Here is a 27665-nt window from a genome sequence, read left to right as displayed (position 1 = left end):
TCAACTACACCTTACATTTTTTTTTTCTTTTTTTTGTACATTCTGTACATTTTAGTTTTGCACAACTATCATTTCTCATCTTTAATTCCTTCTTGTGGATAACATTATGTTATAAATGAATCTAATTTAATTCTGTTTGTGTGACATGTGTGAGTTATTAAAAAATAAAACAGAAATAATAACAAATAAATTAAGAAAATTAAAAGTCAAAAAGATCTGAAAAAGATCATGTGATGGGTTCTTAATTCCCAGTGTGACAAACTGACAATCCCACCATGTAAAAGAAAGCTTTAGAGCATGTGAATGGCCCCTCCATTCCCACATGTTAATGTACTACTTTTTTAAGACCAAAATTAATCCCACAAACTTTAATGGATACTTGAGGGCACCACTCCAATGGTTGCATGTCTACCTGGCTTACCCTGTCTCCCAATTCTAAGAAAATTAAACTATTACAACCACACAACTAAAAAAAATAATTCAATTTTAGGTTGGAAAAAAAAAAAATATTACAACACTTGAAAAAGAAAATATTATAAGCTCTAACTTTCTTTTCTTTTAATCTCTTCTCTTTTTTTTTTTTCTTTTTCTTTTTTTTTTTTAAACATTTTCTCTACTAATACTAATCAGACGGTTGAAAGCGACGCGCAAGAACAAGAAGGGCACCTGATCAGACCGTTCTCGTTGCACGCGGTACACGTTCTGAAACCGCTCTTCTCAGAGTAGCATTTGTGGCTTCCGCTACACTCGTCGCAGAGGATAAATCGGTAGCCGCCGCAGACCTCGCAAACGCCGGGCTCAGCCGGCGGCAAGCCATCGACTAATTTCTTCAGCTCGCCAGCTTCGTGGAGCTGCTTGATCTCTTCGGCGCCGCCAATGTACCGACCGCCGATGAAAACCCTAGGCAAGATCAGCTTGGCCTTGATGTGATTTCCCAAGATCCCCTGTAGCTCTTCCATGAACTTGTAGTCCATCGTAACATCACGCTCGTCGATCGAGACCATGAATCCGCGGAGAATCGATCGGACGGTCCGGCAGTCCTCGAAGGTGGAGCGGACCACGCGGAGGCTCGTGAAGTAGACGACTATGCGATTCTGGTCCCCGGGGAGGAGAATCGGAGGCTGAGATTGGAGGGGAGAGGGTTGTTGAGGTGGGGAGGAGGGTGAGGCATTGGGGGGACGAGTTGACCAGGCGCGGAGGACTGAGTTGGCGATGCGGACGCGGTGGAAGATGGAAGCTCGGGGTGAATTGGAGGCGTGTAATTGTGAGGAGTTGTTGAAATCGTCAGAGCAGAGGTGTTGGATGTCTTTGAAGGAGGAGCAAGAGAAGTTTGGTGGTGTGGTGCGAACGTGAACCTTGGATTTTGACCGCTGCAGCCACATGAGGTGAGAGATCTAGATTAGTGGCGGTGGCGGTGGCGGTGGCGGCGGAGGATGAAGATTGAGAATCGAGAGAGAGAGAGAGAGAGAGAGAGGTGTTGGGTTTGGGGAGAGTTGAAGGTGGAAGGTGGAGGGAGGTGCAAAGGCGAGGGAGACGGGGGCGGGAGACGGAGGGGTTTGAGAGCGCGGGGGGTAGAGAGGGTGGGTCAGCTCTTATTCCTTTCTTTTCCACACCTCGTTTGGATTTGCGTTTTAGGGGGAGTGAAAGAGATAAGGGGATTGATACTCATGGTTTTTATTTTATTTTACTCCCTCCGTCCCATAATATTAGTCCCTTATTCCATTTTTTATTGTCCTAAAATATTAGTCCCTCTTCAAAAATCAAGTACAAAAATAATATAAATTTCCCATTTTGTCCTTCTTTTAAATTCATAAATAATATAAAAAGTACAATTATAACATTGGTATTCCCAAAAAGGTGTACTATCAAAGGGTAATTTTGGAAAACCAACTTCTTAAAAGTACAATAATTGTACTACCAAAAAAAGTTGGATTCCCCAAAAGGGACCATTATTTTGGGACGGAGGGAGTATTTTATTTTATTTATTAAAAAAAATATATGAAAAGTACATGGAATGAGAAGCGAAATGACAGTTTATGGAAAGAGGCTCTTTTTGGTTTTTTTTTTTTTTTTTAAATAATATTAAAAGATGAAATATGTAAAAGTAATGTTCTATTAAATTTATAATTATTTTTTTTCATAAATATTATATTTAATCATAAAAAAATGTAACTCTTTCCTCAAACATAATTATTTTAGTTAAGTTAGCCATCTATGAAAATAGTTTACTACAATATTCAACTTCTCAAATGGCCAGAGTAATGGTAGAGCATCTCCGATGCTTATTTAAATTTTTTTATTAAATTTAAGTACAGATTTGATAAAAAAAACTATTTAATATTATGTGTTCTAATGTTAAGTTTTCATCAAACAATCAGTTGATTAAGAAGAAGTCTAGGCAGATATCCAGGAGGTCATCCGGTTTGTGTGAATTTTCATCAAACAATCGGTTGACTAGAAGTACAACTGGCCAATCATCCGGTATACGGTGAAGCCTCTGCAAAAGTAACAATTATTTACAAAATTTGATGAAAGATGAAATTTTTGATTTTTTTTCCTTATTTGATATAGATTTGATGCCATGATTGAAGTAGAAAAGGTGCGCATATTTCATCAAATTTAAATTTGATGAAAAATCTAAGTAATGGTTAGAAACAATCTTAGAGATCTTAAAAAAATTATTAAAATTTTTATCAAATGTCTTACATATTAATAATTTAAGAATAAAATAGCGAGAATGATGATAGTTTAGAAAATAAAAGTAAAATTAATTCTAAATATAAAAAGGGTAGCTATACCTCTCATTTAAAATAAAATAAAATAAAATATATAAGTTTTTAGCTTTACAAAATTGGTATTAAAAAAGTGATTGGGCTTCTCTCCAATTCATAAAGTAAACTAGAGCATATTGTTGGGCTCGTGAAGCTAATTACAGGTCTCATTTTTATGATTCAAATTGCTCAATGTGTAGAGCTCGCCAAGTATTTCATCCCTACAAAAAATCACATTAATTGGAGTACATTTTTATCAATGATAAATATGATTTTAAAAATAAATTATTAACAAAAATATGTTCTAATTAAGGAGCTATTGATATCTGACCAATATAATTTTTTACAAAATTTAAATACTCAATAAGATTTACACGTTAAAACAATTCTAATCATCGAACCCAACAAGAGAAGTCCATCTGAGAAAAAATAAGTTTTTAGCGTTACAAAATTGGTATTTGCACCACATTGCCGTTTGTGATTGTTGTATAATCAAAACTAGAAAGAATCTTTATTTTCCCTATGTTAATTATTATAGGAAAAATTATAAAGAAGTGTATTTCTACAAAATATTTATATAAAAACAATTTATAACTTTAATTATTAGAATTGATAAACATTGTTGGCTACATATTTTGTACAAATCAATCACTGTTCGGCACGTGACAGAATGAGGGCAGTACGAGAAGACAATTCAAATCTTCAATCATAATCACACGTGTGGCAGTCAACATTGGTTTATTATAGATCTGCGTAGCACTGAATCAGCAAAGAGATGCAAGGTAATATGGCCATTAACGGTTACTCATATATTTAAATTCAAAAATCAAGAGGGAAGCTTAACTGCATATGGCATAGTGGAGCTAACTGCAAGGAAGCATGATCAGAGGTCATGAAGGGATGGTTTGACGGTTAGAAGTCCATTTCGACGGTTGTCATTAAGAAGTATAAATAGCAAACAAGGCCTCAGAAAAAGTCCCCAGATTCAGATAAAAAAAATCAGTTTTATCTACTTTATTTTCGTTCCAGTTTTTACATTTTTCTCGTTCTTTACATTTCTGTACTTCAAATTCCTGCATTGCACTTCGTTCATAGGAGTAATTTCAAGTAGTTTGTTGTTGTAACCATCTATGAGGCTAATTTAGATCTTTGTAAGCCTTTCATTTTTCTTAATGAAATGTTATAATTGTTCTTCATTTAATTATTATTTGCTTAATTTTCCTAAACAAAGCCACCAGTAAAAGCCCTCTTCATTGAGGCTGAAAGAACTAAAACACAATCGTCTGATAATTGGTTGTCAATTAATATTCTGTAAGAATTAATTGATTATTGCTGGCACGCTCACAATTACAATAGTAACTTTTGAAAGCCAAAAAAGCCAACAAACGTTTTCATTTATTTGTAAAAAAATTTTAGAAACTTGCATTGAAGTGGAATTTTTCTATTATTAGAGTAACTAAAGAAAAAGAATAGAGATCAAACATAATATGATATAAACTAAGCACGAAGTAAGCGCGTTAGAATTGATTTTTTTTATTTTTGTGTGCGTGTGAATCCAAAAGTGACATGAATTAACAACATGAAAAATAAGTAAATCAACCACTTAAATTAATTCAATAATCAAAATCCGTATACTTCACTTGGTCAAGAATTTGACATATCCCAATCAAATATATCAAATACATATATATATATATATATATATAGTGTCAAAATCACATAATATGAATTTAATCTGTTAACACATTAAAATATAGTAGAGAGAGATTTGAAGTGAAATGATAACTTTTGGCGGAGAAAGAATCGGTTTGGGGGACCAACCGGGAAGGTTAAGTTAGGCGGGTGGTTACTGGTTAGGTTTGTTGAGAGAGGGTTGTTATTATCAACCATTGTGAGGTGTTTTTTATTTTATTTTTTAATAAAATGGTTAAAAAGTATTTATACTTTTTAATATGTATGAAAATAATTATGTCAAATTGGATAACTAATAAAATCTAACAATATAAACTCGCTAGCTTAATATTAACAATTAAGGGCCTAGTAAGTAGGAGTGGGCACGGGTTGGTTGCGGTCACGAAACCTTTAATTCGCCATCCATCCATCAGATTGGCGGATTGGAGAAAGTCAACTCGTATCTGTCCGCCAATCTAACGGATGTGGATTGAGCAGATTAACAGATGGATGCGAATCGGTTTGGCGATTTAAAATTTTATAAGTTTTTAACATAATTCAGCTTATACACTTCTTCAAAAAAAAATAAAAAAAAAAATATCACAATCACTGTATGGCTCAACCGGTTTAGACGGATTAGTATATCCGCTACCCACCCCTACTAATAAGATACAAACAACTAAATAAAAACTCTTTAATGAAATAGAAATAATCAATCTTAACTTTTAATAAAAATTAACCCTCTAACCTTTCGATTGAATGTACCAACTGAGCTAACAAAGTGGGTTCGCTTTATTGTAAGTCTAGATAATCAATAAAAAAAAGTCTAAAATTTTATTCAAAAAAATAATGTTTTGACTGAAGCCTCGTTTGGGAACAGGCTAATTTAGTAACTTTTTGGCTATTTAGTTAAAATATAAGCTAAAAAAAACTAATATGTTTGGGATAACTTTTTGACTTTTTACGAAAAGATGTGCAAAAAGTATAGAAAAAAGAGAATTTTTAACTTTTTGGTATGGGTTGTTGGCTTTTTGATTTTTTTAGTAACTTTTTGACTTTTTAACTAAACCGTTCGCTTCCCAAACGAGGCCTAAGATTTAATTTTTATATGATGGAGTTCATATTTTGATTGAATTTATATATGTATATATATATATATATATATTGGCGAGCTAAAATCCTAAGTAATTTTTTTCGCGTACTTTAAGTTATTGTTTGCTTTAATGAGGAAGCAAAACAAAGGGTTGAGAGGTCTCAATTAGCATTTTGCTTCGCTTTTAACGATGTTTAAAGGGGATAAGCTGAGAGATCAAAGGTCATGATCACATGAAATGGAATCAATCGAGTGTTTATAACTTATGAGGAAAATGTCACAATAATGAGTATTTTTATTATAAATAAAGAGTTCACAAAAATTCAGTTTATTATATTCAAAAAATTTGTTTGTATATCACTATTCTTGATTGTAAACCAAAATATTGTTTATTCTAAAAAAAATTTGTAAATTTTTTGCTAGAAGGCTTGTATTTTTTGCTCAAAGATTCATTCTAAAATTTTTTTTGGAAGGCTCAAACTTGATATGTTGGTCTCTTTTGATAAGACAAAAAAAACTAATTTATTAACTTATTTAAATCAGATCATCTCTTTTCTTTTTTATACGTTTTTTCATAATAAATCAATAAATTAAAAAAAAAAAAAAAACACATCCCAAAGTAGGTTGTTATGTGCAAATCACATATCAATTATCTTTCTATTTATGTAACAAATTTGTAAGAATATGTTTATATTGATATAAATTAATAATTTTATATGATAAAAAAATATTTTTTAATTGAAGAGAATAAAATAATACTAAATGATAGTTTAATATTATAAAGTATAATTTATCCCAATTTCTTTAATTAGAAATTACGTGTACTTTTCCCTCTAATCCTGCATCTCTATTCAGCATTGGTATAAAAGTCAAAAACTTAATAAAATGAAATCTTGTAAAATTTATATAAAAAAAAAAATAATCATCATAATTGTTCTTAAACTTCTTCTAGAGACCCCACTCTCTGTCAACATCCATAAAAAAATTTTAAAAATAAAATAAAAGTACTGAAAAATGTGGAGATAAAGCTACAAGTTCAAAAAAATAAAAGACTAGTCACGTCATTAGCATTTGATTGTAATTTATTTTATGAAAAAAAAAATATTCTACTAAGATATCTCCACATTCACGGATTCTGATTTTAAAATAATTAATTATCAATTAGATTTAATTTAATTCATACAAAGAGATTTATCACCAAAGAAGTTAATAAACCACCACATTCACACACCACAATGGGAGCCGAGTATCAATCGAAATAAAGCGCAAAATATGTGCCCTTAAGATTTGATCCGCAGTCATTCATGTAGAACAAAATGCATTGTACACGAAAACTAATAACATAGGAATAGTCTTTGGCTAAGAACAGAAGTGCCCTCTTAACGCTGATTTATAATGTAACAAATTCAGTGGTAGTTATGTTGTCACTCTACTTCTAGCTTCTTACTCCCTTACTAAAGAGACAAAATATGATTAATATTGTTTTTGTATAATCTCAAGTTTAAGACAATAACGTAATATCAATCTATTATAATAATCTAACTCTATTAACATTCTACCGAATAGCACAAGTCACAGTTTTTACTCGCATCATAACAGGGAATCACTAGCATATCTCTATTTTTATAATTATGGCAATGGGGACCATTGTAGGTAGACACATGTGTGTAGTTAGATACAAACAATTAATTTACTATAGAGAGGAGACAAGGAAGGAGTGCATTGTAATTGTTGCTAAAAGCTAAAGGCTAAATAATTCTCACAGAGGAGAGTGAGTGGTTTCTGAAAAGTTTCATGTCATGTGTCTCTCTGAAGGCCCAAGGAAGCAGTAGCAGTAGCAGATAACAAAAGTGGAGGCGTGTCTTTCTGAATCCAACTCACGTGCTTACCCTTCTCTTCTTCAAGAACTAACAACCACCCCGATTATATATATATAACTGTTTTACTACACACCAAACATATATATACTTCAAATGTATAGAAATAGATTAAACACTATAAATAAATTTAAATTTTACACGTAAAACAATATAGCTCATAGGTAAACTTTGCTACACCCTATCCACCGAATTTTATCCTTTTTAAAGTTTCTTTTTTCAACATATATTTCTTTGTTAACATTCACAATTTTTCTGCTAAGTAACTTGCATATTCCCACCGTTATGTTTAGATTATGAATTTGAATAAAATTTTACAAAGAAAAAAGAGAAATAAAATAAAAAAAAAAAAATTAACTCATATTGTTCTCACATTTTTCTTTTCTCTACCCAAATCATTATATAAATTCGTAATCCAAACATACCCCAAGTGTTTGAGACTTTTTTTAAGTCAATTTTAATGTATGATACAAAATGATGTGTTCAATGGTGGGCATTTTAAAACTTTAAACCATCAAGATATATTTTATTTACAAAAAACAAAAACCATTGCTATGCCACTCTGGTAGATAATTTTGTAGAAAAATTATAGAGGAATATAGCTTAAAATATCATAAGTAACTACTTTTCAGAGTTGGGGAATGTGCCGAGTTCAACGAGGGCGAGACTTATCTACTCCACCTGATGAACCATTATGAATGTTACAAGTTCACTCGACTACAGAATATGTATATTCTAATCTTCAATATCATGTTTTCACACGAACTAGAGAATGTATAATCTAATCTTCAATACCTAGTTTTCACACGTACCAGGGATTTTTCATTGTATAATAAATACCTACAAATCATCATCGCAACTGTTCATTCATTCACTGGCACCTTTGTTAGATACAATATGGAAGTTCAACTCAATAATCAACGCTTACTCTCAAGTGATTTGATAAATAAGGGCCAGTGGTTGGGCAAGACTAGGGTCCATTAATCCTACTACACCATCAGGTTTTTTCACTATACCTTTAGATCATGTTTGATTCATAAGATTAATAATGAAAGTATTAATGATTTCATCAAATTAGTAAAAACTTATAAATATAGGATTACAACTATATTTATCTCTTTTTCCAATCTTACACTTCATCAATGTTTCTTCGCAATCTTTAGATTATCAAAATTTCTTCATAAACGTGATTTTGAAAAAAAAATTATAAATAAATAAATACAAAATAAAAAGGCCATGTTTGGTTTTTTTTTAATTTTTTTTTTAAATATAAACTAATTTGATAAAATATATTTGATAAAATAAATATCAAAAATTATTTTAAAATTTTTCAAAGTTATTTTTAACCTTCTAAAATATAAAATTATATAAAAATAATAAATGTTTTAATTTTCAATCAAAGGTAAAAGAGTCTTTATTTTATTTCTCAATTCAAGATATATAATCCCACCCCTACCCCATTAATAATAATCTTACAAATTTGTCGGATCAATTATCCATTGGATTAATAATCCTGAAAAAAAATTTCAAAATAAACACAGAATTATTAAGCCCACAAATTAATAATCTCAATCCCATGCTCTGGTCCTATCAATCAAACCTGCCTTAAAAGATTGAGATTAAACTACGGATCAGTTAGGAAGAATACCTATGGATCAGTACCGGAGCATTCTAGACTCTCTATTCTTGGCTCCCAACAAATAATGACTCCTATGGTCACATCCTAGAGAGTGTTGTCAAGAGCCACCCCCTTCCACCTTTAAAAAAGGGTTGATAAAGCTTCGAACCAATACGAAAAATAACACCAACTGCACAACCAAAAAGCTCGGTTATTAGGCAAGCAAACAACATCCTAAGCCAACTTGGGTATTTAATGTAACTCTCAAATTATATATGTAATGTGAAGCTGTAGTAAGAAAACACTGATTTTGTGCGCTCATCATCAACTGACCACCAGAGTTAAAAGATCATGTGAACAAAAGAGTGCTCTTCCAAAAGTCAATTGCCTAAAAGCACTTGGAAGATATTCAAGAGTAGCTACCGATAGTAAATTGATATTTGAGGGATGTCAATATCATTATCTTCGTCATCCTCGCATGCCACCACAACATCCAAGTGGCGACGGTAAGGCAGAAGTTCCACCTTCGCCACGTCCCTAGACAAATCCACCAACTTCTTGTCCATCCGCTCTTTGTGCCGAGGGAACATGCTATTGTAGAGCAAGCAATTTCCACACGAAATACTATATGCATTCAGCCCCCTCTCCGAAAGCCATTGGAGAAGCCCCCTCAAAGTTGGATTGTCTTTTATAATCCACCTGTCCCAAACAGTCCAGCTCATGTCCCGGTGCTTTACAACTTTAGGTGGGACCGGCTCAGCAATGGAGAACAGAGGGAGAGCTAGGTTGGCAAACGTGTTCCGATAGTCCTCCAGTTTGTGTCCTCCATCTAGAACTTTATACAGCTCCAGGCAGACGAGACCAGTGGCCATTGCTGTGGAGGTTGCAATTGCAGGGATAATCCTTCCCGCGATGAATTTGGCTTTCAGCTTGTCAACTTCAGGAATACTGTAATTTCTTGCCCTCATGTTAGCAAGCCCCGCTATCATGTCCATATGGTAATTTGTGTCGTCATCCTGCACATTCACATGACAACATTATGAACCTGAATCTCAGAAAGAGATCCGAATCTTCACCATAGTTTTTGTCATTTTCAAATGGGGAAAATTGAATAAAATTGTTTTTCAAGTGGAGGACCAGAAGAGGTGCAAGTTTAAAATTTATGGAGATGAAATGAAAAATACCTTCTCAAACTGAATTGGTTTCATCCTGAACCCAGGTTGCAGATTCGTCCGGCACTGTTCTAGCTTCATGAGGAGTTCATTGATGACTGCCGCATCATCTATAGATGCAGTGGAGAGGCTGGTAGCCTTCTCGTCAGTCACAATTTTCACGTCTTTCTTAGGTTCAAAATCAGGAACCATCACTCTATCCATAGCTTCAGCTAACTTCCTAGGGGTCTTGGCCCAATCAGGAATTGGAATGCCAAATGTCTCTGCCCGTAGTATTGATGCTGCCAAAATGAAATGGAGGTGGCTGGGATCAGCAGTAGAGAGTTGCAGTGGTTGGGGGAAGCGCTTAGGGGCTGACCAAAATGGAGCCCCGGTACTGGTTGCGGCATCCTCAGGGAAAGTAAAAATCAACTGTTTCACACGGTTAGCAAAGTAATCTTCAAACCTGGAGACAAGGGAGAGAACATAATGTCAGAAACCGAACATTACTCTTCTTTCTTACAAATGAAAGAACATGACAAGAAGATCAATAATCTAGCGAAGTACATACTTTAGACGAGCCCAAGTTATGCAGTCTTGGAAAGTTTCACATCTTTCTCTGTCAAGGCACTCCAGAACACGTTCCAGATTATCCCTGGCCTGTGCATCACCAGCATTCCTCATTGCAGATGCATACTCACTTGGATTTGAAAGAAAAGCATTCACTTCAGCTGGTGTTTTCTCAAGCAAGCCCTCAAACTCTGATCGAGCCCACGTCAAGCAGTGATCAATGTTGTGAGGGAACGAGTGAACTGTACACATGGGTGCTTGTTTCTCTGGTGGATCTCTCGATGCACCATAGTTTTCCGTCAGGTGAGTAATGACCATCTGAGTATTACACTTTGCACCTAGGGTTCCTGACTCGAGAAGTGGCTTCTGGAAATATAAGCATCTTTGATCAACATAAAGCCTAGCGTTGACATTGTCCAAGGCATTAATAACAACACTTAGATTCTCCCAGAAGGTATCATCAAAGACATTCTCTGTCTCAGGGCCCACACGGCTCTGCAAAGCTTCTATACAGAGATGAGGATTTATAGTTGCAGCAGCAGAGGCAGCAACAGTAGATTTTGCCTGCCCAATGTTCCAATCACGAAAAAGAAACTGCCTAGTGAGGTTACTCTTCTCAATGACATCATCATCTGTAACTGTTAGCTTCGCTTGGCTGTTGCAAGAAACTCCCATCAAAGCTAAATTTTTTAAAAACTCACAGCCTAGTGCGCCGGATCCTACAACAAACACCTGAGCATCTTCCAGTTTCTTCTGGAGTTTTGACCCAAAAACTGAAATCTGTGCGTCATAACGACAATTCAATGGTCTAAAATCACTGGGTTCTATAGGCTCTGTGGGTAGTGATTCAACTGAGTCAAAGTAGAAGAACTGTAGAAACATGTTGAAATAAATAATTTTAGGGTTACCGTAATAGAAATCAAATTCAACAAGTACAGAAAAGTCAAGACTTGTTATCACCAAATGTAGAAATTTAATGTATAAAGAGAAATAGAGAATTGTATTATTGATTGATTTATATTGATATCTATTACAATGATTCATGATTCCTATATATAGAAGAGGGTGAGTGTGTAGTAAGTAAGGAGTAGGTGAAGTGGAGGTGGTAGTGGTGTAGTGGGTTAGGTTTAGTGGAGTAGGTGAGGTGGTAGTGGTGTAGTGGGTAGTGGAGTAGGTGAGGTGGTAGTGGTGTAGTGGGTTAGGTTTAGTGGAGTAGGTTTAAGTGGGTGAAGTAGGTGGAGAGTAGGTGGATTTTAACAGCCCCCCGCAAACTCAAGGGGGATAGGAACTAACCAACTTGAGTTTGGAGAGAGTAACAAAACAAGAAAATACATAAAAATAAAAGAGGATAAGAGACACTGTATGGTCGTGTCAGACCATTGGTGAAGACACTGGATGGTGGTGTCATAACGTTGTAGAGGACACTGTATGGGGGTGTCATAACCATGTAGAGGACACTGTATGGTGGTGTCATAACGGTGTAGAGGACACTGGATGGCGGTGTCAGACCGATGTAGAAGACAGTTTATGGGGTCATGTCGGACCGTTGTAGCAGACAATGTTGTGACAGTTGTGGTGACAGTTTACGGAGTCTTGCTGGACCCTTGTAGAAACTAACCGGAATCAATGTCGGGACAGTTTACAGAGTCTTGTCGGACCCATGAAGGAGCTAACCGGAATCAATGTCGGGACAGTTTACAGAGTCTTGTCGGACCCATGAAGGAGCTAACCGGAATCAATGTCGGGACAGTTTACAGAGTCTTGTCGGACCCTTAAAAAGTCGCACCCTCAAAAGGTGTGCCCAATCTTTCAAAAGGCGCACATCAAAAGGCGTGCCCAATCCATAAAAAGGCGTGCCATCAAAAGGCGTGCCATCAAAAGGCGCGCCCACTTCATCAAAAGACGTGCCCGACAGAAAGCGTCGAGCCATCAAAAGGGGCGCCTGACACGCGGCGATGCACGTGATTGACAGAGCGCGTGTCGGCCTCGTCGTCTCTGTCTTTATAAACCAAAGCGAAGTCTGAGGCTTGGAAGCATAACAAACCAGTTGAAACCTCTTCGTTCTCTGTAACATTCTGTAACCAACCCTTCTCTGAAACACTCAGCAACCCAAAAAACATGGCTTCTTCTTCCCGTTCAGCTACCCAGAACATAGCCTCTTCTTCCCGTGGTCTGCTCACTCTCTTTCCCGACCTCAACGAGTCAACAAGAGAGATAACTGGTGTGGTGGCCTGTGAACCTCAACCAAACACCTCTGGTTTTGCTCCGTTGAACTTTCTGATGCGGTCGGTGGAGCAAAAAATGGCAGTGCAAACGGATATTGAAGCTAATCAGTATACATTGAAGTCCTGTGTTGAAACTATGACTACGGTCACAAACTTGTCGCACCGGCTGCAGAGTAGGACAAATGAGGTGCAGCAGTTAAACGCCCAACTGGCTCTGCTCCAACGCATGTATAAGGATGCGCGAGCAGAGATAAGTGTGCTAAAGGCAGAAAATAAGGAGCTGAAGCGGAAGGCCACCGTTATGTTCCGATTTGGAGGTCCGCCATATGCTGTAGTGGAGGAGCAGGGTGGAGTGATCGTGCCCAGTGGAGTGGGAAACACGGAGGCAACACCGTCAAGGGCCGCCCAGGACGGAGGCAAGAAGAAAAGACCGGCGGAATAGGCGAAAAAGTGAGGTCGGTGGGTGACCGTCTGCAGAAAAGAAAACAAATCTTGTGGTGTTGTGGTTTTTTTTTTTTTTTTTTTTTTTGGGTTAAAATTGTGATCGGGGTTGATCCCTGAGATGAATAAAAGATGGTTTGGTTGAATGGAATTTGAAAAAGATTAAAAAAATAATGTGAAAGAAAAATAAAGAAAGAAATAATAAAAATATATTTGAAATCAAAATGAAAGATGGGGGAAATAAGGAAAGTGGTTTGGAGAAAATAAATAAAAATAATGGATTTTGAAATCAAACGGAGGAGAGAGAGGGGACAAGCCCATGTGAGAGAAAGAGGGGAAAAATGATAGCCGATGCACCCAAAAATAATCTAGCTGCTATCCACAGGCGCTTAGGGGAAGGAAATGGTAGCAAGAGACGGCCAACACCATATATGGCTATAGCAAAGAAATGGAGTATCAAGCTCAATGGGCTAGGATTTAGACCAGAGAGTAAAGCCACTGGTCCTGTTGAACACACACCTCCAAGGCTCAAATAATCAAAACATGCTTCACGCATTTCCTTCCTCGCTTGATCAGGAGATGCACAAAACACCTTATACAGGGCTCCAGTCATTCCTCCACCAGTTAAAGGATGACGCATGTTGAAAGCATCACCTATTAATAGTGCTCCAGGAGTAGGGTAAGGAGCAGGGTAAGGAGCAGCTGGCATACTTCTATTGGGCATTGTTCTAATACTTCCCTTATCAATTGCAGCTATAAATGAATCATGCAGCTCAGGTGGAACCTGGGGAGCCACCAGAGGGAAGCAAAGCCGAAGGCTGCTGCAAAGCCGAAGGCTGTAAAAGCGAAAAAGGAAAAGAAGGCTCCGGCTAAGACAAAAGCTGCTGCGCCAAAAGCTAAAGCCGCTGTGAAGCCCAAGCCAGCGGCAAAGGCCAAGCCAGCTGCGAAGCCAAAAACTGCTGTGAAACCGAAGGCTGCCGTGAAGCTGAAAGCTGCAGTGAAGCTCAAGGCTGTGGCGAAGCCCAAACCAAAGCCGAAGGCAAAGGATCCTAACAAGAGGCAAATGAGCATGGAGGAGAAGCATAGATTGAGTGTTGGGTTGCAGAGTTTGCCCCAGGAAAAGATGCCACAGTTAGTGCAGATTATGAAGAAGAGGAATTCACATTGGCCTCAAGAGAGAGGATTTAGGCAGTGATGGGAAGGTATGTGTAGAAAATAAGCGGAATAGGTTGAGGTCCGGCGGGCGGCCAAGGCGAGGTTGCCGCCCGCCGGTGAAACGAAAAATACTAAGTGCTTAACCTTGCTCTGATACCATGTAGAAATTTAATGTATAAAGAGAAATAGAGAATTGTATTATTGATTGATTTATATTGATATCTATTACAATGATTCATGATTCCTATATATAGAAGAGGGTGAGTGTGTAGTAGGTAAGGAGTAGGTGAAGTGGAGGTGGTAGTGGTGTAGTGGGTTAGGTTTAGTGGAGTAGGTGAGGTGGTAGTGGTGTAGTGGGTAGTGGAGTAGGTGAGGTGGTAGTGGTGTAGTGGGTTAGGTTTAGTGGAGTAGGTTTAAGTGGGTGAAGTAGGTGGAGAGTAGGTGGATTTTAACGCCAACCAAATTCATATCACTCAAAGTAAATGGTCAAATATATTGAACTACAAAGAAAAGGGTTAATTCTACAGAGAAGAGGAAAAAGACAAGGATAACAGAATTTAATTGTGAAACAAGCATTCTAATGATAGAAGTAACCTGGAAAAGTGGGTGAAACTTTCCAGAGCACGCCTTCACAACCTCCTGTCCGACGATACCACCAAACATGGCAGCCATGGGATTCAGAACTGCCCGGGCACCGAAGGTAAAGTACTGCAAAAGTTTTGGGTTAATATCATTCAGTTTCCCATCTCCAGAACCCTCATTGATGTCACTGACTATAGATATCAGCTTCTGAGCATCTTCTTCTGAGCCAGCAACAGGAAAGCATCCCAATTCAGAAATGAACTTGTCCAGCGCTTGGAATGCCAAGTGCAGTAGAGGTGGGCGGTCAAACTTGGAGAAGTCACTCAGAAGAAAATCACCAGGATCCTTGAGTGCTTCTCTCAATGGCTTAAAGTTCAACACCTTGGGCTGCTTCACCTGTGTGACAATACCACCTTTCTCATAAGAACCAAAATTTGTAGTATCCTCTTCAAGAATGAATGAGTATGGCCTTGCACTTTTGATCTTTCTTGGCTTTCCATCATTGAGTTCTGTCATTCCCCTAATTTCCGAGAAGATAACAAGATCCCCATCCTGAAATTCAAGCCTTTCATCATCAACACATGACACAAGTGCAGGGCTATCATTACTGATGGATGCAATAATACCCGTGTGTGGTTCCTCGCCATCAACATCAAAAACTGTAAACTCTGGTCCAAAATCACAAAACACACTTCCAAAAAGGCCTCTAACTTCAGCCTTTATGAATGCAATAGGAGGCCCATGATTATGGCAGTAATCATTGAACTCAATGGCTTGCTCTTGATTAACATCAGTAAAAACCACAGCCTGCAACACCAGAAAGCATAAAAGATTCAACTTTTAGCTACATAAATTGAACAAGAAAACTGCAATCACGCAAATACTTGGTGCCCCCATCCCCCATCCCCCACCCCCACCCCCACCCCCCAAAAAATTAAACATATATATATATAAAGAATACCAACAAAAATGCAAGCATGAATAAGAGAAATATGAATAGTTTCTGAAACTTGAAAATTAAAAAATGCGATATCACATTTTGAAAAGAGGAGTTTCAATAACAGCAACATGTCCACCATATCATACAAATGCAGGCAGCAGCCATCTCTGAATTGCATCGATAATAATGTTATTACAAAACTTAAGAAACCAACAATACAAACATAATCTTCTAATTGAGGTATACACAGCAAACAATACAAAAAACAAGCAACAGAAATCCCAGATATTAAACCCTTCACCCAGCCAGAAGACATGTTGAGCAACAAGCAAATTCCCACATAGACAGTGTCACCACCAATAGAAAATTATGTTACTTCCGGCACAACAATTGAGGCAATCAGCTCCTATGTAACACAGCAAATAGTATATTAAAAACCACATACTGAGGTAGTATGGTAGTTTTAGTAGGAGTGATATGTCAACACGCACCAAGGAATACGAATCAAGGCAACATAATAATTTCCAGTTTTCCACATATGGAGCCAACCATCAATGAGCAATAACCATTGTCTGCAGACAACAACAATCAAGGCCAAAACACAACTTCCATGTATTAAAGCACCCACAAAAGAACATGGTGGTTTGAGTTGGACGTGTTGAAGTAACATGATAGTTCAAGGACCACTAAGTATCAACCAAAATATGAATTGAACCAGCATGAAGGGGAATATGCAACAAGAGAACCAATAAGTTTCTAATATATCAAGGCGACAAGGCCTAAACTAATATAACATTTTTTAAAAAAACTGCCGGGTAGCTCATATGTCTACAAATATCACAAAATGTAGTACTTACAGATCATTACCAGATCAAATGGCTTTCAACATTTGCAGACATAAAACTACGGGTTACAATTGTTGTACATTAAAGAATGATAACAAAGTTTCTTACCACAAAAGAAATATATACATATATATAAGCAAGTTAGCAAGTTTCTGATGAATCAGTGAAATAAAATATAGAGAAAGTAAATTACCTGGAAATTAGAAAGTTGTTCTTTCGTCAACTTTGTGGTTAAGGTAGAAATGACCACAGCATTGTTGAGCTCTTGCAACTTCTGAACAGATGCAAGTGCCCTGTTCTTACCAACATCATTCTCTGAAAAAATGAAATTGCTGGACAAATCCCACAACTCCACTGCCCCTTCATCATGCAACGTCACAGACTTGACACCAGCAAGTACAAGGTTCTTCACTGCAAGAGGATACAAAACACGAAACAAGATTACTTGATACTGAAAATTGATCTCCAAATTAAGAATCCACATCTCGCCGGTGATAGCTCGTTGAAAATGATCATTAACACGTGTAACAATTATACAACACAAAAGTAGGAGCTCTTAATGAGTGGCAACAAAAACAAGCAAGCAATCAAAGAATTCATTAACTATCATGAAGTTTATAATTACAACTCCATTATCAAATGACAGAGAACTGGTCTACATATAAAAATCACTAAATTCACCATATAGTTATGCACTACAATTACCAAAGAAATAACAACCAAACACAGTTCAAAAATCAATATCAAATGAAATAAGCAAATTCGTGAAGAACAATTCGAGAAAGTAATCAATCTTCATACCGATTTCGGCGCCAAGGCCTTGCATCCCCGAGACAAGGATGTTAGAGGCGAAAAGCCGCCGCATAGTCTCGCGTCCGTACACAGCGAGCTGTCGGCTGTGAAGATCCTCGTCGATGTCCGGCGGATTTCCATCTCCCAAAGCCATCTCCGGCAAGACGCTACCGCCCCCGCTGCTGTGATTACTGCTGTTGATGTTCCCTATGAAGCCGGCGTTGCTTTTCACGTCGCCGCTATCGTCTCCGTCGTTCGCCGTCGCTGCGGTGGCGGAGGTCAAGCTACCGATTCGATGCTTCTTGATGAAGCTCTGTGTTTCACTAGTGTCGTCGTCTTCTACAAACACCTCAGGTCTCTTTCTAGGAAGCATAAAGTGCAACAAACTGCTGAACCCCATCGACACAGTCAAGAACAGAAGAAATGTATTCATCAAACTAAGATCGAAACACTTTTTATTACATACCAATCCAATAACGACCAATGCTATTATCACTATAAACCCTAACCCTAGCCTCGTTAATGGCGTCATTTGAAACCGATTCGAGAGAAGAGAATGACGAATAAATGAAGATTAATAGAGAGAGAGGGAGAGAGAGAACGTACCGATTGGAGCTCCGGTGCTGATAAGAATGGAATGAGAGAGAGCCGAGAGCGGGTTAGCTTTTGGTTTTGGAATTTTGAGAGAGGTGTTTGGGTTTTGAGAGAGAGAAAGAGAGGAAGAAGGGTATTTATGGATTTGCATTTGGTAGGGTTTAGGGGTGACAGGTGGTAATGCATTTGCATCGCCCAAGTCAGTTCCATTTGTTTCCGATGGACGGAGAGAGACAGGGAGAGATGTAAAGTCGAAAAAGGTGAGGCTGTGTGCAGGGGCTGGGTCCACTCCACAGACCCACCCCACCTCTACGAAAATTAATTTGTTAAGTTATTGTAAAAAAAAACATTAAGGCTTCGACATAAAATATTTTATACAACCAAATTTATTTAGGTAAATTATAAATACATCTTCTGTAGTTTAGTTAAAATATAAATTATTTTTATAATTTTAAAAATTACATTTTACTTTTGAAATTTATAATTTCATAACAAATTATTTATTTTATTAATAAATAATCAAGTCAATTAATAATTTTTAATGATGTTAGAAATATGTTTCAATTAATAATTTAGGTAATTTTATTATTGTATAGAAGAATAATTATGAATTTTATTTTTTTAATTAATTTTGTTAAATAAAAAATACTAATAATGAGATATTTGTAATTTTTCAAATCACAATGAGCAATATGTATTTTAAGCAAACCTCAGGAGTGTATTTGTAATTTATCCAATTTATTTTTATTTTTTTACGTTTGATTAACATTTAAAATAAAAATATTTTATTTTTTAAAAAGAAAATTTAATGTAATAAAATATTATATATGAATTTTTATTGAGTTAAAATATTTATTTGAACAATATTAAATATGTTAAAAATGTAACTTTGTAAATTGACTTACAAAATTTTTTAAGGAAATCATTTTTAAAAAAATGATGGAAAATACTTTTTATTCAACCAAACAATAAAAATATTTTACGTCACAACAAAAATAATCTAAGTTTCATACTGAATAAAAGTTAGTTTTAGAATTGACTATTTTAATTTTGAAAAAATTACAAAGTCATGAAAAAATTATCACTTCAATTATTAACATTGGTAGGTTTTTACCACTTATTTAAAATTTATTTTGAAAAATACACTGAATTTTAATTTTCCTTTTAATTTTTACAAAAATAAAAAATAGATAAAGTAATATAATAATTTTTTAACTTTTTAATTATTATAATTACCCTTCAAATAAGGCCCAAATATATTTTAATTATTATAATTACGAACCGCATTCATTTCCGAAGTATGTGTTTGAATAAAATCAAATTCCACCACTACCCTTACCCGTGTGGGTCAAAATATGGTTGATTTTGAATATGGGTTGATTTTTTAGTTATTTTAATCTAAGATTAAAGGTATCGTTTGGCATGAATATTTTGATTGTTTTTTAACTTTTGTAAAAAAAAAATAATAATAATTATAATTTAAATATAATATTTTATCTTATTAAACTAAAAAATCTATTTTATGTTTTTATGAACCCTAACTCACCCCAACCAATTATGTCAAACGATGACACACAGTGAGCGACTTCAACACAAGAAGTTATTCAGTAAATCAAATACATCATGTCATCATGTTAACGTGGTGTAACAAATCAATAAAATTTTTAAAAATATTATAGTTATTTTTTTAAATTAATAACACATTGGAAAATTTTCTAAAATTTTTCCACGTACTATGTTTTTTTTTTTTTTTTGTAAATTACAAATATATATCAAATATTTATAGGAGAATTTTTTTAAAGGTCCTTGGTATTAATATTTTATAAGATAAAAGATATATAATTTTTCATAGTAGTTGTGGTTCGTCATTATTTTCACTGAAAAATTTTATCCCGACACAGAGAAATTTCAAAATTTCTCTGATATGATTATAGAACAAATTCATCAACGGACCTTAATTAATAAAAAATAAATTGGACTTCTTCTACTATCCAAAGTTGAACAGAAATGTTTCACTAATTTTCTCATACTTATAATTGTAAATAAATGAAAAATAAGAAATGTGAAATATGAAATATGAAAAATAAATAAAATGTTTAACTTGACAAAGTTAATAAAAGTATTTATAGGGAGGTAAAAATTACAAAAAAAATCTAGGAACACAAAGGATGGATCATAGATTTAAGTACACAAATTGTGCATTTGGTCTTCCGCCCAGACGACCGGCCAAAGCTTGTCGATTGCGGTTATCATGGTGTCGTCCGATCATTTAGGCGGACAACAGTACACAATTTCTATATTTAGTTTATGTGTTCCAATCTCTGTGTGCGTGACATTACTATAAAAATTATGTTTATTGCGTCATGTACTCTATTAATTTGATTTAACGATTAATATGTGGAGAGCTGATTTGTTTTGTGATTAAAAATCTCAACAGATGAGATGTAATATCTTAAATATGAAAAAATAATTTATATTTTTAATAAATCTTAATTTATTTTTTATTTTCTATGTATTTGTACACGGCCAATGTGGTACACCGGACCATGGAAATAACTTCTCGTTGGGTACGGCCCATACAGTTATGGTGGGCCTGTGTGTGGTGAGGCAACACGGTGACGTACATGATACTGATACGAAGTCTTAGATTGTATAATGTAGTAACGACGTCGGTTTGAGTAGTGGATAATGTGGTTCGTGGTGCATATGATTGCACCCTTTCATGCTAATTATGTGCTGAATGAGGAAGGTGTACAAAACAGAGGGGAAATTTTTTTAAATTTTATTAAAAATTAATGATAATATCTAACTAAACAGAATGATTGGCCCATAACATTTACGTTTAATTATTTTTTATTAAAAATTTTAGGGCATATTTGGTTTGTCTCTTAAAACATGTTTTTAGAAAGAAAAAAAAAAAAAAAAAACTTTCAAAAATATGTTTGGTTTAAATTTTTTTTTTTTTAAATTCTAAAGTTACATTTCTCTCTGCTATACATCGATTAATCGTTTTTTTTTTCTTCTCTCTCATTCTCACTCATTTTTTTCTCACAACTATCTATTCAATTATAAAAAAATATCAAATTATTCCAAATTTGAAAATTTAAAAACTATTTTCAAAATATACAACTACATAAATTTTCTAATTTTTTAAACTCTTTCCAAAAAATTGTTTTTAAAATAATATCTCAAAACACAAACCAAACAAGGCCTTATTTTATTTTCGTTTACAAAAAAAAAAAATTAATTAATTAAAAATAATAATAAATATTATAAATAAATAAAATATATTATTATTATTGAATATTATTTTTTAAATATTGTCAAATACCCCATCATTCACACAGCCAACTTGAGTAATTGACTTGTTTTGGGAAGTAAGTTAAAGTTAATTTTTTGGTTTTTTTATTTTTTTATATAAAAAGATGTGTAAAAAGTAAAAAGGTAATGTAACTAAAAAAAATCAAAAAAATGTGACATAAAAAAGTCAAAAAATTTTATAACTGTTTTTAACTGAGTTGTCAAAACAAACTAAAGTCTATTTATAATTCATAAAAATTAAATTTAAATAGCGGTAATGATTTTATCCTTCAGCTATGGTTTGGGATATTCTAAATAAGTGTATTTTTTTACTTTTTATAAAAAAAAAATTACAGAAAAATAGAGAAAATTGGTAGAAAAATAGAGAAGAAATGTTGATAGATGTTGATTGAAGTGACCCAAATAAGTGTATGTATGAAAAAAAAGTATATTTTTTTAGTACATGCCATACACCTTATATTTAGGGATTGTTTGGAGTGTCCTAAATAAGTACATTTTTGGACTAAAAAATTGAAGAAAAAAATATAATTTTTGGAATAACTTTTGGTCTTTTTACGAAAAAATATGTATTAAAATATTATATAAAATGGCAAAATTATATTTTTATCCGTACCTGCCAAAATCATCAGTGACAAGCGGCAGAGGAAAGTACGACTGGGTTGAAATGGTGCATTAGTCTTCACGGGTACTGATGGGCCGTGGGGCCCACCAAGGGTCCCATTTCGATAATCCGAACCGTTGAATGTGTAGAACTCGTTAAGTGCTATACATCAATGAAAAATCAATTTAATCGGATATCAATAGTTATGTGATCAAAAAATTTTTGTATGAAATTAATGGATGGTGAAAAATAAACGGCTGAAAAAAAATATGATTCGATCACATAGCTCTCTATATCCGATCAACTTGATTTTTTACAGGCATATAGTACTCGATGAGCTCTACACATTAACGGTTCGGATTATCAAAAACAGACCTGTGTTAGGCCCCCATGGGCCCAACATTACTCTCCAACTTAATATATATATACATCTAAATTTTTTTTTTTTTTGGTTCATTTAGACAGACCAATACGTACTGACAGTACCAACGTTGTCCAGTCGTTGTTTGTATTAAAATATTGGGGAAATTAATTTTTTTATATTTTTAATTTGTAAATAGCGATAAATTTTTTAGTATCTTTTTAGCTTTTTGAATTTTTCCAGGTATGTCAAACCAGGCCTTAAAAAAGTAATTTGCCAAACAGGGCCTTAAACTTAAAATTTTACTCCCTCCGTCCCAAAATATTAGTCCCTTATTCCATTTTTCATTGTCCCAAAATATTAGTCCCTCTTCAAAAATCAAGTACAAAAATAATATAAATTTCCTATTTTACCCTTCTTTTAAATTAATAAACAACATAAAAAGTACAATTATGCATTGATATTCCCAAAAAATGTACTATCAAAAGGATAATTTTGGAAAATCAACTTTTTTCAAATGCAATAATTGTACTACCAAAAAAAGTTGGATTCCCCAAAAGGGACCATTATTTTGGGACGGAGGGAGTATCTTTTATGATTTTTATTATGCTGAAATGAAGTCTAAGTCCCATTAAAAATAAATAAAAATGTAGTCTGACTAATTTGAACTCGGGTGTATTTTTAATTTTTTTAGAGTATCATGGGCCAGTTTAAGCGTACCACACTAGGGTTGGTTTGAGATAACTTATAAAAATCAAAAAGTTACTAAAAAAAATAAAAAGTTCATATTATTTAGGAGAAGCTTGCGGGGAATTATTTTGCCGTTTAAATTCAACTATCCAAAAGTCAAAAAGTTAAAACTCAACAAGTTAACAAGGGTAGAATGGTCATTTTAATTTTATTACAAATCTTTTGGTAAAAAGTCAAAAAAAATTTCCAAACATAAGTCCCGTTTGGTAAAGCTATGAGAAAGTGATTATAGATTATACCTTAACAGATTATAGCTTACAGCTGTGAGCATAAGCTGGTAACCTATTTGGTGTAGCTGTGGGATTATAGATTTAAACAGCAAAATAGTATTTGGTAAATAAACTGTAAAATAATTTTTATTGTATAATTGTCATTTTTGTCCTTATGAATATAAAAATTGTAATTTTATCATTTTTTTCACTTTAAATTTTGAAAAAGTTATTTCATTAATGAAAGTTAATTAATTAGTACCTAATTTGATACATTTTTACCTTACCTAAATACCTACTTATTTAAAGGCTTAGTTACTATTACAAGGCTTTAGTCAGGGTGATAAGTTGGCACATATGTACAAGTTATGGAGAGATTATATTTCATTAACGTTTCACTTAACTTTTTCTTTCTTCTTTCTAAATCTATCTCTAAATTCATAAACCAAACACAAACATAAACAATCAAATAATTGTAGTTCTTTAACTTCACAGATGCAGATGATGTTCAAATCATTTTTATTTATTCAATATGTTGATAACCATGCATGCCATTTGCAATTCAAAAGTAGCTTTGACAAAATTGTTTCTTTAAAAAAAAAAAGACACAATGCTCAAATCATTTTATTCAATTTTTTCTTTTTTTCTTTTTTTGGCCTACGTTTTATTCAATTTTTTTAACCATACATATTATTGCCTTTTGCATTTCAGAAGTAGCATAGTTCAAAAAAAAAAAAAAAAAACACTGTACAAAAATACTTTCTATTTAAATAAATAAATAAAAAGAGAAAAGATTCATGCATACATTGATGTCTTACTTCAACATGTATCCTGAATTTTGCAAGTAATTCATCAAACAGACACTGATAAGCACTAATGATAATCCCAGAGAGAGAGAGAGAGAGAGAGAGAGAGAGTGTGAATTTTCATCAAAAACCCTCTAGTTCATACAACTGAACAAAACTTTGCCAATCTCTTGTAAATAAAAATATAACTTAATTTCCTCACAAAAACAGTACCATTATTCTTAAATTACATTCCAACATTTTGCAAACTGAGAAAATGAGAAAACATCAAAAAGCGTGATGACCTTTGCTTCCCCTAAAATATAACTATAATACCCTGTAACCTTATTTTTGTACACTCAAATTTTAAAAACAAGTGATCTCTCCCATCTTTGAGGATGATAAGCTATGTAACTCACGATTTTCTTACCTTCCCGTATTGGCAACTCATCCTGATCCGGAATCTTCTCACGCCAGACAAAATCATTCTCATGTTCATACTTTTTTAGCAGTGCAGTCACCTCATCGATTTCCTGCTTGAAGACCAATCGCCATGACTCCTCTCCTGGAGTTTTCTTTTGCACATTTGTTAATTCATGCCGAATAACTCCAATGGCAGCCCCAACTTGACTAGCAATCTTTAGGCCTTCCGCAAGGAATTTGTAACTTTTTAACTCGTGAAGGGCTTTTGATGATGAAATGAAATCCTACACGAACAAGAACAATCAACCAAGGCAATTATCAAATCCAATCTAAAATGAAGACAAGGCCCCCATCCAACCCCAAGATCAATGAAAATGATGGTTATGGTGTTGAAATTGATGATGCTAATGAAGAGAGAATCAATACATAGCCCCCATCCAACCCCAAATCAATGCCAACAATGATGGTGATGGTGATGGTGATGCCAATAAAGAAGGGAAAAACCCTTTAATAGTTCATTCGTTATTTTTATTTTTTATTTTTTTTTAAATGGTTATCCCAGTTTTTTCCACAGTAATCACAGGTTAAACTATAACAGTACACATACATTCACATGTTCACGCTTGCATAACATAATATATGTGTATATATGCAGCAAATATCGAACTTGTAATATCATAAATCCAAATCTGAATAGAAAATGAAAGAATCAAAGCAATACCCATGAACAGAATCAAGAAATTCAAAAGTAGAAACATTTATATACACAGAAACAGCACAACAGACCTAGCTAAACCCTGTAGCTTTGGCTTCTTCAAATGAAGCATCCTATCATCTTGATCCTCCAAACTCTCTTCGTACACTCTCTTCTCCACTCTCCTGCCTCTAGAACTTTCCATTCTTAGAAAAACTAACCCACCTCCCAAGATATAGTTTTCTTTCCAGATTAAGCAAGAAAACCAAAGATTTGTTTGAAATTTCAAAAACCCAGTTCAGAAAAACAACTAAATAACAAAGAAAGACTACTTTTCAAAATTGGGATGACTCTTATTCCAGGGGAAAAAAAATGAAGGGGTAGTGATTTGAAAAAATTGAAGGAAAAAGATAGATTTTTAGCTCATTTTGCGATATATAGATCTGATAACAACAAGGCAATAATCTAGAAATAGATAAAGGAACTAACTGAATAATAAAATATACTCAAAGAGAACCCATGCCTAACAGAGAATTAATCTTCATGAAAGATTCAAATCTAGCTTGTAGTGGATCTACGTATGAGTTTCAGTAGGACTTTGAATAGTTTTGTTCTGGGCAAAAGAACCCCAACCCCCTGCTTTTTAGAATCAATCCCAAACTCCTACAAGCATCAATTTTTAGACCTACGGAAAAGGTTCGACCCGTGATGAAAAGGGGTGAATACCCAAGAAAAGAGAACCCCCAAATTTTTTGTCCTACAAAAAAGGACAAACCCCTAGAACTCACATACCATTTCACAACCAAAAAAAAAAAAAAAAATTCTAAATCAATGTGTATATATATAATATACAAAGGGCATGAAATCTTATATTTTTTGTGCAGATCAACGGAAAAAAGAGGGCCAAACTAAACGATCGGCTGCGATCTTTGTGATGTGGAGGAGGAGGAGTCGGTCGTCGAGAGAAGAGGAGAAGCAGAGAGGAGTGTAGTGTGAGAGGAGAGGGCAACTAGGGGTGCAACTTGGGCGGGCTCAATTCTAATAATCCGAACTCAACTTGAATGTTTTTAAGATTTGAATAAGATATTTTCAAATTCGGTACGGATTTGAATAAAAATTTAGAAATCCGAATTAAATTTAGACAGGCTTGGGTAAAGGTGTGAAACAACCCGAGCAATCTGAAACCCAAATTATACATATATAGATATATAAAAATATTAAATATACACCTAAATTTTTAACCATTACACGATATTAAAGTAATTTAGATTATTAAATCATATTGAACATATATTATTGTTGGCTTTTTTGGCTTTCGAAGGTTATTGTTGTAATTTTGAGCGTGCCAGTAAGGATCAATCAGTCCTTACAAAATATTAATTGCCAACCAATTATCAGACGATTGTGTTTTAGTTCTTTCAGTCTCAATGAAGAGGACTTTTACTGGTAGCTTTGTTGAGGAGAATTAAGCAAACAATGATTAAATGAAGAATAATTGTAGCATTTCATTAAGTAAAATGCAGACTTAAAAAGATCTAAATCAGCCTCGTAGAGGTTTACAGCAACAAACTACTTGAAACTACTCTTATGAACGAAATGCAATGCAAGAATTTGAAGTACAAAAATGTAAAGAACAAGAAATGTAAAAACTAGAAGGAAAAACAAAGTAGATAAAACTGATTTTTTGGGTCTGAGTCTGGAGCTTCTTTCTGGGGCCTTCTCTGCTATTTATACTTATCAATGACAACCGTCGAAATGCATTTCTAACTGTCGAATCATCCCTCTATGATCGCTGATCATGTTGCCTTACAGTTTAGCTCCACTATGCCTTATTTGCAGTTAGGTTTCCCTCTTTATTTTGAATTTAAATATGAGTAACCGTTGAAGCCACGTCATTTTGCATCTCTTTGTTGATCTAGTGCTACACAAATCCACAATAACCAATACTAACTGTCACATGTGTGATTACGATTGAAGATTTAAATTGTCTTCCCGTATTGCACTCAACCTACCATGTGTCGAACTGTGATTGGCTTATACAAAATATGTAGCCAACATTACCTCCCGCACTAATATACCCAATACTTGGTGAAATTAGTGGATCAAGGTATTTTACCCACGTCTTAGAACGTGCATGGGCTTTGCATTTTTTAGAAATGCAATCGTCATTCATCAATGAAACATTAAATTCTGTTC

The 27665-nt window shown here is 34.4% G+C and overlaps 3 protein-coding genes and 2 long non-coding RNA genes across 6 annotated transcripts; 2 read left to right on the top strand and 3 right to left on the bottom strand.

Annotated features, from left to right (window-relative positions):
- Window positions 1-467: 467 nt before the first annotated feature.
- LOC114320639 (Glutaredoxin family protein) lies at window positions 468-1640 on the bottom strand. Its single transcript, XM_028267704.2, has one exon. The coding sequence runs from the start codon at window positions 1380-1382 to the stop codon at window positions 627-629; it is 756 nt and encodes a 251-aa protein (XP_028123505.2). The 5' UTR covers window positions 1383-1640; the 3' UTR covers window positions 468-626.
- Window positions 1641-9279: 7639 nt separating this feature from the next.
- Window positions 9280-18671, bottom strand: LOC114320640 (ubiquitin-activating enzyme E1 1). 2 transcript variants are annotated; one of them, XM_028267705.2, is made up of 7 exons: window positions 18338-18671; window positions 17741-18117; window positions 17133-17350; window positions 15167-15961; window positions 10753-11621; window positions 10215-10647; window positions 9280-10046 (listed from the first exon to the last, which is right to left on the bottom strand). In XM_028267705.2, the coding sequence occupies exons 2-7, from the start codon at window positions 18102-18104 to the stop codon at window positions 9450-9452; spliced, it is 3276 nt and encodes a 1091-aa protein (XP_028123506.2). In that variant the 5' UTR covers window positions 18105-18117; window positions 18338-18671; the 3' UTR covers window positions 9280-9449. The 2 variants fall into 2 exon arrangements, with proteins under 2 accessions (XP_028123506.2, XP_028123507.2); XM_028267706.2 differs by having other exon boundaries at window positions 17741-18120; window positions 18338-18661.
- Window positions 11640-12982, top strand: LOC145807593 (uncharacterized). Its single transcript, XR_014350832.1, has 3 exons — window positions 11640-11895; window positions 11931-12546; window positions 12582-12982. It is a non-coding gene; the product is annotated as an uncharacterized LOC145807593 (long non-coding RNA).
- On the top strand, window positions 13163-15160 carry LOC145807592 (uncharacterized). The gene is made up of 2 exons (XM_082906069.1): window positions 13163-14911; window positions 14947-15160. Exon 1 carries the CDS (start codon window positions 14184-14186, stop codon window positions 14610-14612), a length of 429 nt encoding a protein of 142 aa, XP_082762195.1. The 5' UTR covers window positions 13163-14183; the 3' UTR covers window positions 14613-14911; window positions 14947-15160.
- Window positions 18672-24546: 5875 nt separating the features above from the next.
- On the bottom strand, window positions 24547-26290 carry LOC114320618 (uncharacterized). The gene is made up of 2 exons (XR_014350831.1): window positions 25562-26290; window positions 24547-25059 (listed from the first exon to the last, which is right to left on the bottom strand). It is a non-coding gene; the product is annotated as an uncharacterized LOC114320618 (long non-coding RNA).
- Between the last annotated feature and the right edge of the window lie 1375 nt (window positions 26291-27665).

This window comes from Camellia sinensis, chromosome 14 (assembly GCF_055761805.1).
Source record: "Camellia sinensis isolate YWXY chromosome 14, ASM5576180v1, whole genome shotgun sequence".
In the NCBI taxonomy this organism is placed as follows: Eukaryota; Viridiplantae; Streptophyta; class Magnoliopsida; order Ericales; family Theaceae; genus Camellia; species Camellia sinensis.
Note: the sequence above shows the minus strand (reverse complement) of the source record. Positions and strands in the feature narration are given on the sequence as shown.

Bases quoted from the DNA above. Each gene is read 5' to 3' on its own strand.
- LOC114320639 (XM_028267704.2), bottom strand. From the start codon at position 1,382: ATGTGGCTGCAGCGGTCAAAATCCAAGGTTCACGTTCGCACCACACCA.
- LOC145807592 (XM_082906069.1), top strand. From the start codon at position 14,184: ATGCAGCTCAGGTGGAACCTGGGGAGCCACCAGAGGGAAGCAAAGCCG.
- LOC114320640 (XM_028267705.2), bottom strand. From the start codon at position 18,104: ATGCTTCCTAGAAAGAGACCTGAGGTGTTTGTAGAAGACGACGACACT. The intron at 10,648-10,752 runs GTATGTACTTCG...CCTTGTCTCCAG, and splicing joins ATAACTTGGGCTCGTCTAAA to GTTTGAAGATTACTTTGCTA. The intron at 10,047-10,214 runs GTATTTTTCATT...GTGAATGTGCAG, and splicing joins AACCAATTCAGTTTGAGAAG to GATGACGACACAAATTACCA.